The sequence below is a fragment of the Lithobates pipiens genome, unplaced genomic scaffold (assembly GCF_037356315.1).
Source record: "Lithobates pipiens isolate NorthernLeopardFrog02 unplaced genomic scaffold, aLitPip1_a1.2 Scaffold_16, whole genome shotgun sequence".
Classification (NCBI taxonomy): domain Eukaryota; kingdom Metazoa; phylum Chordata; class Amphibia; order Anura; family Ranidae; genus Lithobates; species Lithobates pipiens.
The window spans coordinates 586,014,316-586,027,713 of NW_027507748.1; the positions used below are offsets into that span (position 1 = coordinate 586,014,316).

The 13,398-nt window shown below is 48.8% G+C and overlaps 1 protein-coding gene across 3 annotated transcripts in view; it reads right to left on the reverse strand.

Annotated features, from left to right (window-relative positions):
• The window catches only part of ESPL1 (extra spindle pole bodies like 1, separase), a 185,938-nt gene that overhangs the window by 75,824 nt on the left and 96,716 nt on the right, over positions 1–13,398 (reverse strand). For all 3 annotated transcript variants that reach the window (XM_077483856.1, XM_077483855.1, XM_077483857.1), the window contains exon 21: positions 536–749. In XM_077483856.1, the coding sequence (XP_077339982.1) occupies positions 536–749 (214 nt within the window). The remainder of the gene's footprint in view (positions 1–535; positions 750–13,398) is intronic.

Consider the following 13,398-nt stretch of genomic DNA (forward strand, 5'->3'; position numbering starts at 1 on the left):
ACAGCTCATACTCACTGATCACCAGCCGGCTGCAGCGAGCTGCTCTCCTCTCCTCAGCGATGACTTCTGTGTGAGGAGAGGAGGAGCCGATTGCCTAGCAACCGGCTGTTTGTTTACATCACATGACGGCCGTGATTGGACACAGCCATCATGTGATCAGGAGGGCCAATCACAGAGCCCTCCTCTCCGATCCGAGATGCGCCGTGTCCGGGTGACACGAGCACATCGGGATCGCGCTGCTGCGCGCGATCCCCCTCCTTCTGAAGGACGTTCCTGAAGTGGTTAAAGAAATAGCTTTTACATAACTATATAAAAAAATAAAGTGTTAGTTACAAGGCAACTTCTAAATTAATATCTGTTACAATAGTTTACGGCCATTTCCATCCCTAACAGAAAATATTGCCTCCCAAACAAAAATGAAGGCTTGAAAACAAACCCAAATCACTTTAAAACATAGGCCTTGAAAGCTTTATCTTTTTTCTTGCAACAGAATTTATTAAAAAGGTATAACAAGAATGTTTAAAGCATCACGCACCTCAGTTTTCGATGAATGTCACTGAGCAACTGGTGTCTCAGAGTTATGGAAACAGATTCACTAATCAGAAAGGCTGTCATATAGGGGTCTTGTCCACCACAACAGAGAGCAAGAAGCCGACACAGTTTTGCATACAAGACGCAAGGAGGAAAATGGGCTACAGACTCCAATGCTTCTTTGAGAAGGCATGACACGGGCTCCAGATCAGCGGCACCTGAATAGGCAAAAGCAAAACAGCAACAGAGATGGTGAAAGGCCTTAGGGATAAGATTTTAAGGAGAGGCTGGAGGAACTTAAAGTGAAACTCTACTCAAAAATTATAACATTTTAAAAGTTGTGAACAGGCAGCAGCATTCTTACCTGCTTGTTCACAATGTGCGCAGCTCAGTGTAAAATTTCAGAATCTGCCAAGATGAACTCCCATGCATGGGCGGGAGTGACCTCATTCCCAAACCAGAAAATCAAAAAGCCTAAAGATTGGAAACCAGCAAGAAAACTAGCACAAAATTTTAGTGGCTGGCGTGGGACCTCATCATTGGAGTAGAAGAGTATAGTTCCTCTTTAATATGTACAGCTTCGAGGAAGTAAGGAAAGGGGGACATGTTTGAAACATATTAATACATTAAAGAGGGATTCCACCAAAAAAAAAAAAAATTAAAAGCCAGCAGCTATAAATACTACAGCTGCTGACTTTTAATAAATGGACACTCACCTGTCCCGGGTTCCAGCGATGCCGGCAGCCGAGGCCGATCGATCGCTCGGCTCTCGGCTGCTGCAGTCACCATTCTAGGTGAGGGAATCAGGAAGTGAAGCGAATCGGCTTCACTTCCCGGTTCCCTACTGCGCATGCGCGAGCCGCGCCGCGCAATAGGAAATCTCCGCGCTGTCACTGGGACCCGTGTGTGTCCCAGCAGACGGTGCGGCAGGGCAGGAAATGGCGTAGACTCCCACGGGAGTCTATGCCCGGAAGTGGGTGAAAATACCTGTCTTTGACAGGTATCTCCACCCCCCTCCCCCCTGAAAGGTGTCAATTGCGACACCGGAGGGGGGGAGGGATCCGATCAGCGGAGGTTCCACTTTAGGGTGGAATCCCGCTTTAAGGTTGCAAAAAAGGTTCAAGAGTGCACCAATTTCAATATAAAACCAAGAACAAAAAGGACATTCAAAACTAATCCTAAAGTAGAACTAATAAGGAAAAACACCTTTTTTTTGGATAGAGTGCAGAGGGATTAGAACCCCTGTCGGTTTTTATTGTCGTTTGTGCCCCCGTTAAAAAAGAAGATTCTCCCTCTCCATTCATCCCATTTAACATTATCATTGAAAGTAAAAGTAAATCCCAAACTTTGGGATGGCCCCAGAAAAGCAATAGAGGGGAAATCTTCCAACGTGGACACTGGTTCTGGTAACCTGGAGGGTATCCACGGAACTCCCTCACTTCCTGTTTGGCTATGAGACAAGGAAGTAAAGCAAAATCTCAGCAATGAACACAGATGGAGGGGGAATCTGACAGGTGTTAGAATCCTCCCTTCCTCTATCCAAAAAAATAAATAAAACAAATGTGCCTATAGTTCTACTTTAAGGCCTCATGTACACTGCTGCTGGTAAACGGAAGTTCAGAGGCAATTGGATGCTTTTTTCAGATGCCCCTGAACTCATCCAATGTTATGTGTACATGTACATAGGTTCGTTTAATGTAATTTTTAGGCAGAGGAGTTTAGTTTTTTTTTTTTTTGGAAAGCAAAAGAAAACTAGTTCAGACGCTGAGTTTAGAGGTATTTCAAGCTCCAAACGCTTCTAAACGCGGTAACTCAGGCAAGACAGGTCTCTTTTTTTGAAGATAGCCAAAAATGAAAAAAAAATAAAAATTTTAAACTCTTCTAAACGCGTTTCAGGAGAGGTTGTAAAAACATCCCCTGTACATTGGCACTTGAAATGCCTCTAAACTTAGCATCTGAACTTTTTTTGCTATCAAAAAAGGCCTCTAAACGACATTAAACAAACCTGTGTACACGCAAGATAACACTGCATGAGTTCAGAGGCAGCTGAAAAAAAGCATCCAACTGCCTCTGAACGTCCGTTTACCAGCATTCGTGTACATGAGCCTTTAAGCAAAAAAATATTTTTATATAATTTAATTTTTAAATTGCAATCGTTTAGTAGATTTGCTTATTTTTTTACTATAAGCTGTATGTGCAATTTGATATTTTTATTTATTTATTTTTTTTTTTTAAGCGAATTTTAATTGCAATTTTTTAAATATTTAATTAACCCTAACTTTTTCTTCAAGGGGAAAACCCTAACCATAACCCCCTAACTCTAACTCCAACCGGAAACCCTAATGGGAATCCATAACACTTACCATAACCTTAAACTTGTTCAAGGTGAAAACCCTAGCCCTAACCCAAATGGGAAACGCCAACCATGACCCCCTAAAGGGAAACCATAATACTTACCATAACCCTAAACTTGTTCAAGGGGAAAACCATAACACTAATGGGAAGCCCTAACCCTATATGAACATAGTAAGCAATTACAAGTTTTTAAAAATAATTTATCAGATTCTCGCTGTCTGCGTCAATGGACGCAGCAGTGGGACTAGTGAGTGTGCCCGCACAGGTGCCCCCATTGAAAGTTTCTCCGTGGGGGCACCCAATAGTAGAGGCCAGGAACGCCGCCGGGGCACCCCAGAAGAGAAGGATCGGGGCTGCTTTGTGCAAAAAAAAAAAAAAAAAAAAACTCTTGCACAGAGCAGGCAAGTATAACGTGTTTTTTTATTTGTTTTTAAAATGACAAACACACACACTCTTTACTAAGAATTAGAGCTGCAATCGATCGTCACTGATCTGAATGAGTCAACCTGTTCGGATCGGCACACCCCGCAATCCACGGAGCGTTCTGCTGCCTTGGCCTTAGGAAAGGCCACGGCTTCGGCCTAGCTCCGGAGCGGCAGCCATCTTGGTACACCCGGCAGCCGTTTACAATGTGATCGTTCCGTCAAATGACGGTGCGATCACTTGTAAAAAAAAAAAAACTCTTCCCTCTGTGTACTGATTTGTACAGTGGAGGGGAGAGATCGGATGGAAGCAGCGCTGTGGGCACTACAGATCCAGCCCACAGCGCTGCTTCCATCCGATCTCTCCCCTCCACTGTACAGATCAATACACAGAGGGAAGAGTTTTTTTTTTTTACAAGTGATCGCACCGTCATTTGATTGTGTAGTGCCCACAGCGCTGCTCTGACAATTGCAGTAACATCCATCCATACTCTGCCAATACTCTGCAACACCCTGACCATACCCAGCCATGCACAGCCAATATTACAGTGGGGGAGATGACATGGATATTACAGTGGAGACTATATGGTGGTGGAATTCACAGGTTTTTGCCAATTCAATTATTTGATGATCCGAAACATGATCCGATCCGTGACTCTGATCTGAGGAACGATCAGATGTTTTTTGATCCGTTGCACCCCTACTAAGAATAAATATTTGAATCTTTTTTTTTAGGCAAGCGTTACTTTAATCTTTATGTTATAAGAACTGAGGCAACTGGGATGTCCCAAAAGCTAGAAATCTGCAATATGAATCCCCAAAGCGCTTCAGCTAAAAGAATTAATTGAATAAAATATACCGCATGTTAATAGCCAAGTTCACCTTATATCATCTAATAGGAAGTTTTAGGCTGTACGGGTCTTTTTATAGTTTTTAAACCTATAAATCCCTTAACAGGAAGGAAAAAAAATAGGATTTTTTGTACTCACCATAAAATCCTTCTCTGCAATTCACCGACCCACACAGCTCTTGTCTAACTAAATGGGTTGTATAGCCTGCCATTAGGAGAAACTAGGCAAAATTGTTACAAAATACACAGAACTTTAATCCCGCCCCGTGCTACCAACCCTCCTCACTGCTCCTAGCAGCTTCAGTACGTCAAGCAGTAGAACGTAGAAAAAAAAAAAAAAAGGGTGGGTGCTGTGTCGGTCGGTGAATTACAGAGAAAAGGATTTTACGGTGAGTACAACAAATCCTATTTTCTCTTATATTCCCCGACCGACACAGCTCCTCTCTAACTAAATGGGACGTCCCCAAGTAGTGCCAAAACGAGGGGTGGGAAAAACGGCATAAAAACTTCATCCACCATGGCAAGTGGGAACTAGTGAAACTAAACCCACAAAAAAACAAACAAACAAACAAACAAACAAAAAAAAAAAAAAAAAAAAAACACAGCAGTGTGTGGAAAACCACTATATAACTGGGTATTCTCAACAGGAGTAATCCCCAAGACCCCAACATTGCGGAAGTAATGCAACAGTGCATTAACCAAAACAGTACTGCGTTTTTATCAAAAAAACAGGAAAAAATAATTGCGACTACACGGCCGCCTGCAAAACTTTGCGGCCAAAACAGGCAGCCAATGCACTGACGTCTACCTTGAAGAACTCGGTAAACGTATGGACAGACGACCAGGTCGTCCCCTTACACACCTGAGCGAAAGACACTTGGGGTCCGTTCACACAGGGGAAACTCCGATCCGACTTCAGGTCGCCCCTAGTCGCCTCAGGTCAGACAACATTTAAAAAGCAATGTAAGTGAATGAGAGCCGTCTTAATGCACGCTACTGAAGTCGCTCCGACTTCAGAAAAGGTTCCTGTACTACTTGAATCCGACTTGTAGGCGACCGGTACCCATTGGATTTCAATGGAGGTCGCCTCCAAGTCGGATCTCCGTCTATACTGAGGCGACTGACAGAATTATCAGCTCTCAAGAGGGCACTCCACGCCAAAATTATGAATAAAAATTTGGCGTGGGTTCCCCCTCTGAGAGCATACCAGGCCCTTAGGTCTGGTATGAATATTAAGGGGAACCCCCTATGCCAAAAAAACGGCGTGGGGGTCCCCCCCAGATCCATACCAGACCCTTATCCGAGCACGCTACCCGGCCGGCCAGGAAAGGGTGGGGACGAGCGTGCACCCCCCCCCCCCCTCCTGAGCCGTACCAGGCCGCGTTCCCTCAACATTGGGGGTGCCTTGGGGAAGAGGGGGCCACGCGGCCCCCCCCCACCCCAAAGCACCTTGTCCCCATTTTGATGAGGACAAGGGCCTCTTCCCGACAACCCTGGCCGTTGGTTGTCGGGGTCTGCGGGCGGGGGGCTTATCGGAATCCGGGAGCCCCCTTTAATAAGCGGAGGAGCCCGGCTTTCTTCCTCGCCGCCGCCTCTTCTTCCGACTTCGGGGGTCTTGTCCCCTTCTTCGGTTCTTCTGCCGGGCCACCGCGCCTTCTTATAGCTCTTTTACAGGAGGTGGCCTGGTCTTCTGTAGCCGCCTTCAGTTCTTCTTCTCCTGGAGATGTTGACTCGACGCTCTCTCCGGCTGCAATGCCAGGGACGCGCTGCGCTGCGACTTATTTAGGGACAAGGGACGGGGTCATGGGTTGATGTCACATGGGTTGATGTCACATGGCGACGGTCCCAGCATCCTCCAGGACTGTGACATCGTAAGGGGGCGGGGTCACCATGTGACATCAACCCATGTGACATCAACCGATGACCCCGCCCCTTGTCCCTATACAAGTCGCCGCGCAGCACGTCCCTGGCATTGCGGCCGGAGAGAGCGTCGAGTCAACAGCTCCAGAAGAACGGAAGGCGGCGGCGGCAGAAGACCGGGCCACCGCCTGTAAAAGAGCTATAAGAAGGCGCGGTGGCCCGGCAGAAGAACCGAAGAGGGGGACAAGACCCCCGAAGTCGGAAGAAGAGGGCGGTGACGAACAAGAAAGCCGGGCTCCTCCGCTAGCAAAAGAGCTAGCAGAAGATAGCGGAGGAGTCCGGCGAGAAGACCCCCGAAGACTGAAGACCCCCGGAGCTGTGCAATAAACTATTTTAACCCTTGTGTGTTTTTTTTTTTTTTACATTTTTCCCACAGGTGAATGGGTAGGGGGTACGTTGTACCCCATACTCATTCACATAGGGTGGGGGGCCGGTATCCGGGGGCCCCCTTATTAAAGGGGGCTCCCAGGTTCCGATAAGCCCCCCGCCTGCAGACCCCGACAACCAACGGCCAGGGTTGTCGGGAAGAGGCCCTTGTCATCAACATGGGGACAAGGTGCTTTGGGGTGGGGCGGCCTGGTACGGCTCAGGAGGGGGGGGGGGGGCGCACGCTCGTCCCCACCCCCTTTCCCAGCCGGCTAGCGTGCTCGGAGGGGGAACCCACGCCAAATTTTTATTCATAAATTTGGCGCGGTGTTCCCTCTTAAGAGCTCAATCTCCGATTGGCCGCGGCAAAAGTCGCCTGGCCTGGGGCGACTTAAAGTCGTGTTGTAAGTCGTCCCAAGTTGCCTCCAAAAGTCGTGTTGAAAGTCGTGTTGCCCCTGTGTGAACGGACCCTTAGTGTCGGAAGGCGCAAGACGTTCCGATTGCTCTTGTAGAGTGGGCCATGACTGGAAAGGGGGGCACCTGCTCCTTCAAGGCGTAGGCTTGTACTACAATCTGTCTGATCCACCTGGAAATGGTGGCCGACGAGACAGCCATGCCCTTCTTAGGACCAGCCACCGAAACAAACAGCGAGTCTGACTTCCGAAAGGAACCTGTGGCAGACAAGTACACCTTCAGAGCCCTAACCACATCTAGAGCGTGAACGGCCACCTCTTAGGGGTGCTTTGGCTTAGGACACAATGATGGCAATACAATGTCCTCATTGATATGAAAGGCCGAAACCACCTTCGGTAGAAAGGACTGTTGCGGACGCAACACCACCTTATCCCTGTGGATGACCAGATAAGAAGACTTACAGGACAAGGCCGCCAGTTCTGAAACCCTCCTGGCCGATGTGATGGCCACTAGAAACACCACCTTCTGGGAAAGGGTCAGCAGAGGAATCTCCCTGATATTCTCAAACGGCGGCTTCTGAAGCGCCGACAACACCAGGTTCAAATCCCACGGAGGTAATGAAGGGTTCACCGGAGGGACTACATGTTGCACCCCCTGAACAAAAGGTACTCACTAATGAGTGAGACGCCAGGGGTCTTTGAAAAAAAAAAAAAAAAGACAGCCAGAGCTGAAATCTGCCCCTTGATGGTGCTCAATGCCAACCTCTGGTCTACACCTTGCTGCAGAAACAGCAGGATCTTGGATACAGAGAAGGAGCGCGGATGCCACCCTTTCTCCTCACACATGGAGATGTAGGCCTTCCAAGTACGTTGGTATATCTTCCTGGAAGAAGATATCCGCGCCCGCAGCATAGTTGGAATCACAGAGTCCGACAGACCCCTGTTCCTCAATACCTGGCTTTCAATAGACAGGCCGTTAAAGCCAGCGATGGTAAAGCAGGGTGAAGGATTGGACCTTGAGATAGGAGGTCCTCTCTCAACAGCAGTCGCCAGGGAGCGTCTGCCACCAGGCGCACCAGGTCTGCGTACCAGGCCCGGTGAGGCCAATCTGGGGCAACCAGGATTACTCGAATACCCTCAGCTTCCACTCTGCGAAGCAGACGTGACAACAGTTTCAGCAGAGGAAAGGCATTGATCAGCTGGTACTGATCCCACGGAGCCACCAGCGCGTCCGACGCGTCTGCCCAAAGATCTGTTGTCCTGGACACGAATCTCAGCACCTTCCAATTGAGCCGGGAGGCCAATAGATCCACATCTGGTGTGCCCCATTTCAGGCACAGCCACCTGAATATCTCCAGAAGCAATGCCCATTCTCCTGGATCCAGCATCTGACTCAGTCCGCCTGCCAATTTTCCACCCCGGGATGTAAATGGCCGACAGGGCCAGAACGTGTCGCTCTGCCCCCTGAAGTATAGGAGTGACCTCCCGAGCAGCGGCTGAACTTATTGTTCCCCCTTGGTGATTTATGAACGCCACAGCCGTGGCGTTGTCTGACTGTAACCTGGTCGGACGCCCTTGAAGACACGCCGACCATGTGTGGAGGCAAAGCCTGATCACTCTCAATTCGAGCAGATTGATCAGCAACTTGGATTCCTCCATCGACCAGAGGCCCTGAGCCAACTGAATCCTCATCACTCCACCCCAGCCAGACAGACTGGCGTCTGTGGTGACCACCGTTCATTTTAGAGGCAGGAACGATTTTCCGGCCTGAATCACCGGGGACCTCAACCACCAGATCAGGGAGTCCCTGACTGGCTGGCTCACCTGGATCTGCCGATCCAGGGACAACGGAGATTTGTCCCATTTTGTCAAGATCTCCTTCTGCAGGACTCTGGTGTGGAACTGGGCATAAGGTACTGCCTCGAAGGAAGCCACCATGAGCCCCAGCACCCGCATGCAAAAGCGGAGCGATGACCAGTTGCGGTTCAACAGTAGTTTGACCGCAGACCCGAGAGTCAGCAATTTGTCTAAGAGGAGAAAAACCCTTGCTTCCCTGGAATCCAATAGTAACCCCAGGTACTCCAGACGCTGAGTCGGTACCACCACCGACTTCTTTAGGTTCAACAGCCACCCAAACGCTTGCAGGGTCTGCAAGGTGATTGCCACATCCTACTCCAATTCTGAGGCAGAAGAAGCTCTCAGGAAGAGATAGTCTAGGCAACCCACAATCGCGATCCCGCGTTGTCTCAACAATGCCAACACTGGAGCCAGTACTTTGGTAAAGACTCGGGGGGGATTGTTCCCAGGCCAAAAGGGAAGAGCCACAAACTGGTAATGGGCTTCCGACTGTCAAACGCAGAAACTGAGCGAACTAATTCCATTCTGAACCTCTGCACTTTTACAAAGTGATCGAGGGCTTTCAAGTCCAAGATTGGACGTACCCCTTCCTTCTTGGGAACCACAAACAGATTGGAGTAGAACCCCTGGAAGCGTTCCGATTCCGGAACTGGTACGATCACCCTCTGATACAGAAAGTCGCTCACTGCCCCTAACAGGGCCTCCTGGCAAACCGGGGACACAAGTATGCTGGAGGGGAAGAATCTGTTTGGTGGCCAAGAGAGAAACTATCTTGTAGCCTGTAGAAATCAGGTCGCAGACCCATTGGTCGGATAACCGGGGAGGTCCAACGGGCTGCAAACTCCCGAAGGCAAACCCCCACCCGAAATGTGGGTGGGGGCAGACCTTCATGCGGTAGAACCTTTGTTCACACGCTTGTTTCTTTGGGTTGCGGTTCCAGGGACACTTCTGACTGTCCGTGGGCGTCCTGGGGTCGTTTTGCCGAAGCACCGGGCGGATGAAAAAGCCGGGCCCTTGCCTGCGGCATGGCTCCTTAGCCTTCCTGGCCTGTGGGAGTAATGTACTCTTACCACCCGTGGCATTTTAAATAAATGTCATCCAAAGAGCCGGTCGCCAAGGAAGGGAAGATCCATCAGGGCTTTCTTGGATGCCTGGTCAGCAGACCAGCATTTCAGCCAAATGAGGCGCCTCAGCACCACAGCTGACACTGAAGCCTTGGATAACAGGGGGGGGAAGAGTATCCAGGGCCACGTCACAAACGTACTTAAGGCCATGCACTAGTTGGTCTACTAGTTCCACGCAGACAGGGGAGGCGTTCTGCTCTCCCAATTCGTGGTGCAAAAGTTTTGCCCACTCAGTCAGTGTCTGCGACACCAGTGCGGATGCCAGTACAGGTCGCATGGCTGACCCCACAACTGTAAACAAGGAACAAGCCACTGCCTCGGCCTTCCTGTCCGTGGGATCCTTGAACGCAGGAGTCCCCTCAACCGGGATCGTGGTTACTTTATTTAACCTAGATACTGGGGGGTCCACGACCGGAGGAGCCGACCACTTTTTGAGAAGGCTTTCCTCAAAAGGGTATTGGACCGCCAAATTTTTGGGGAACGAAAAGGTCCGTTGCAGGCGACCACATTCCCTGTCGATGAATTTGTCAAAATAAGTCAAATACGGGAACACCTTAGGTGAACGTGCTAGCTTGTGGGACCCAAAAGGGACCGGTACATCAGCAGAGGAATCCCCTGGCTCCGGAATCTTCAGAGTATCACGCACAGCTGTGATAAGTGCTCCAACAAGCACCTTGTCGTGCCCAGACCCGGAGGGGAATCATCCTCACTGTCCAAACGGTCCTGGTCAGCCACGTCTGATAGGTCAGAGCAGGGGTCTCCAGCCAGCTACAGCAGGGCCCGAGTCTGCATCAGAGCTCTCCCCAGAGGACGTGAGGGGGGGGGGGGCTCTTATGTACACCTTTCCTGCCACGTGCCGCCTCTATCTTATCAACATAGGAGTCAAGGACCACTGTCAGGGTGTCCATGTGCACCGCGCTTACCGCAGGTGACCCGGTTGCTATAGCCTGGATTTCGGGGGAAGAAAAACCAGTTTCTGAAGCCATGCAGACCCTAGCCTGTCTACCGCCTGCAGTGAAGGTCCCACCTCCTGCTGCCGCTGCGTGGGGGGGTACTTAGCGCTAGACTCACCACCCTGGGGCGTTCTGTGAAAGCCACAAGCAGTGCCTGTAGTCCCTAGGAGGTTCCCAGAGAGGAGAAACTCAGCAGCAGCTATAAACAGCGGTGCAACGTTATGCAGAGCTAGCTTCAGCGTTCAGCAAAGAGCCATCCAGCGTCCTATACACACAGTGGACACCGGAAACAGCAAGTGAGAGCACATGTAATGCTGCCACAAGAACAGCGGCAAAAAAAGCGCTCAGGCTTCAAGAAAATGGCCGCCAATGTAACTAATAGGAAATCCTAAATAAAATGGCTGCTGAAGCTCACCAGGGGAATATCAGCTTTCCCACATCCAAGATGGCCGCTGGACAGCACCATGCGGTGACGGAACAAAAAAAAAAAAATAATAATAATATAATAATAATAATAATAATAATAATAATAATAATAATAAGCCAGTACAGCCAGAACAACCTCCACAAACATCTTTAGGGACCCCCCAGACCTGGACTAGGACCAACGCCAGCCGCATAGAACCCTCACAGGTGAGAAAACAGCGAACCCACACACACATCCCATGCAGCCACCCCCCTCAGAGGGGGGAAGGAGGGGCAATAGGGAGTTGGGAGAGAAGATAGGGAAGGCGAGGTGGCCCCCCGAATCGAACCCCCAGGGAATGCCCAGCTGCTCACCCCGAGGCAGGGAGAGCCATACTTACCAGTCCTTTATTGCTGGGAGACATTCCATCACAGACCTACTCCTGCGCAGTTAAAGGGTAGCCGTTGGCCCGGTATACTGTGATCCAGACAGCAGTAGCCCGGTCATATGTATACCCCGGAGCATTGAAGCTCACCGACCACCTCTGGAGCTGAGGCATGTCGTGGCCTGCCAAGCCTTAGCTGTGGCCTCCTCACGCTCGATGGCCGGACTAGGGAGACTACAAGGATGTCATTAACCAGCCTGTTACCCAGCCGGCAGTTGGTGAAAGATCCTGAGATCTTCTATCTTGTACAAAAAGCAGCAAACCTGCAGCAAAAACATTGACCTAGGAACCCTGCGGGCCCCCTCTCAGTCCTTCTCCTTACTAGGCAAAATAAAAACTGAAGCTGCCGGGAGCAGTGAGGAGGGTTGATAGCACACGGTCCGTCCACCAGGGGCGGGATTAAAGTTGTGTATTGTATTAACAATTTTGCAGTTTATTGTATTAACAATTTTGCATTTTAACAGAGAGGAGCTGTGTCGGTCAGTGAACATAAGAGAATTTTTTTTTTTTTTTTTTTTTTTTTTTATATAACCCAACCCTGCTTTAAACTTCTCCACAACTTTATCCCCAACCTGTCTGTTGTGTTTGTTGGCCTTCATGATGCTGTTTGTTCACTAAGGTTCTCTAACAAACTTCCGAGGGCTTCCCAGAACAGTTGTATGTATAATGAGATTAAATTACACACGGGCGGACTCTTTACCAATTACGTGACTTCTGAAGGCAATGGGTTCCACTACATTTGAGTTAGGGGTATCAGAGTAAAGTAGGCTGAATACAAATGTACACCACGCTTTTCAGATATTTGTATTAAAAAAAATAAAAAAAAATTGAAAACCATTTATCATTTTCCATCCACTTCACAATTATGTGCCACTTTATACATTTACGTTTTTGGTTGCAACATGACAAAAATGTGGAAAATTTCAAGGGGTATAAACACTTTTTCAAGGCACTGTATTATTATTACTGTATAAAAAAAATAAACTAAACAAAAAACAAACAAAAAAAAAAAAAATTGGACGCATGATGGAAGTTGGACAGGTTATACCTGGCCAACTGATTTTTTTTTTTTTGTTTAACAATCTCAAATTCTCCTGTAAGTAGCAGCATAACCCAATCTCAGAATCCCTTCTGACCTAGTTTTCCCCAACAAGAAAGATGTACAAAACTACTATAGATTCTAGTCAACTCTTACCATGCCAAGTGGCAGTGGTCTGAATCGTTTCTCTGCCTTTTGCCCAAGACCAAATGTATCTGTTCTTATCAGTTTTCAGGAAGTAGGAGGCCAGTTCCCAGTCTCAGCACCAGTTAGCATTTATCTGATGTAATAAGGTGGAAATGGTGGGAGGGATTCTTTTCCTCCAGGTTTGATTCTGGCCGGGTTTACCAGGCTTGTAAGCGGTTAAAGGCAGAACTCCACGTTCTAATGCTTTTCTGCTAAGCATGGAGCTACATTTGTCTGGCTAGGGGCTGGGAGGCCCAAGGAGCTCCCAATCATGTGCCCCTCAGGAGTGACGCCCCAAGAGTGTCAGAAAGACACTTTGGAGGTGGAATGCCAGGTCCACAGTTTAATTTTTTTTATTCTACTGGCACTAGGACATGTCACTTAAAGCGGAACACACACTTTGGCACCAGCAATGCAGCATCCCTAAACTCCACGAGAAAGGGCCCACAGGGTGCAGTTCAAACAGCACTCTTTCACTATATATTCACGAGCAATTCTCTGTACACATGCTTTTAGGATAGAAAAAAAAAA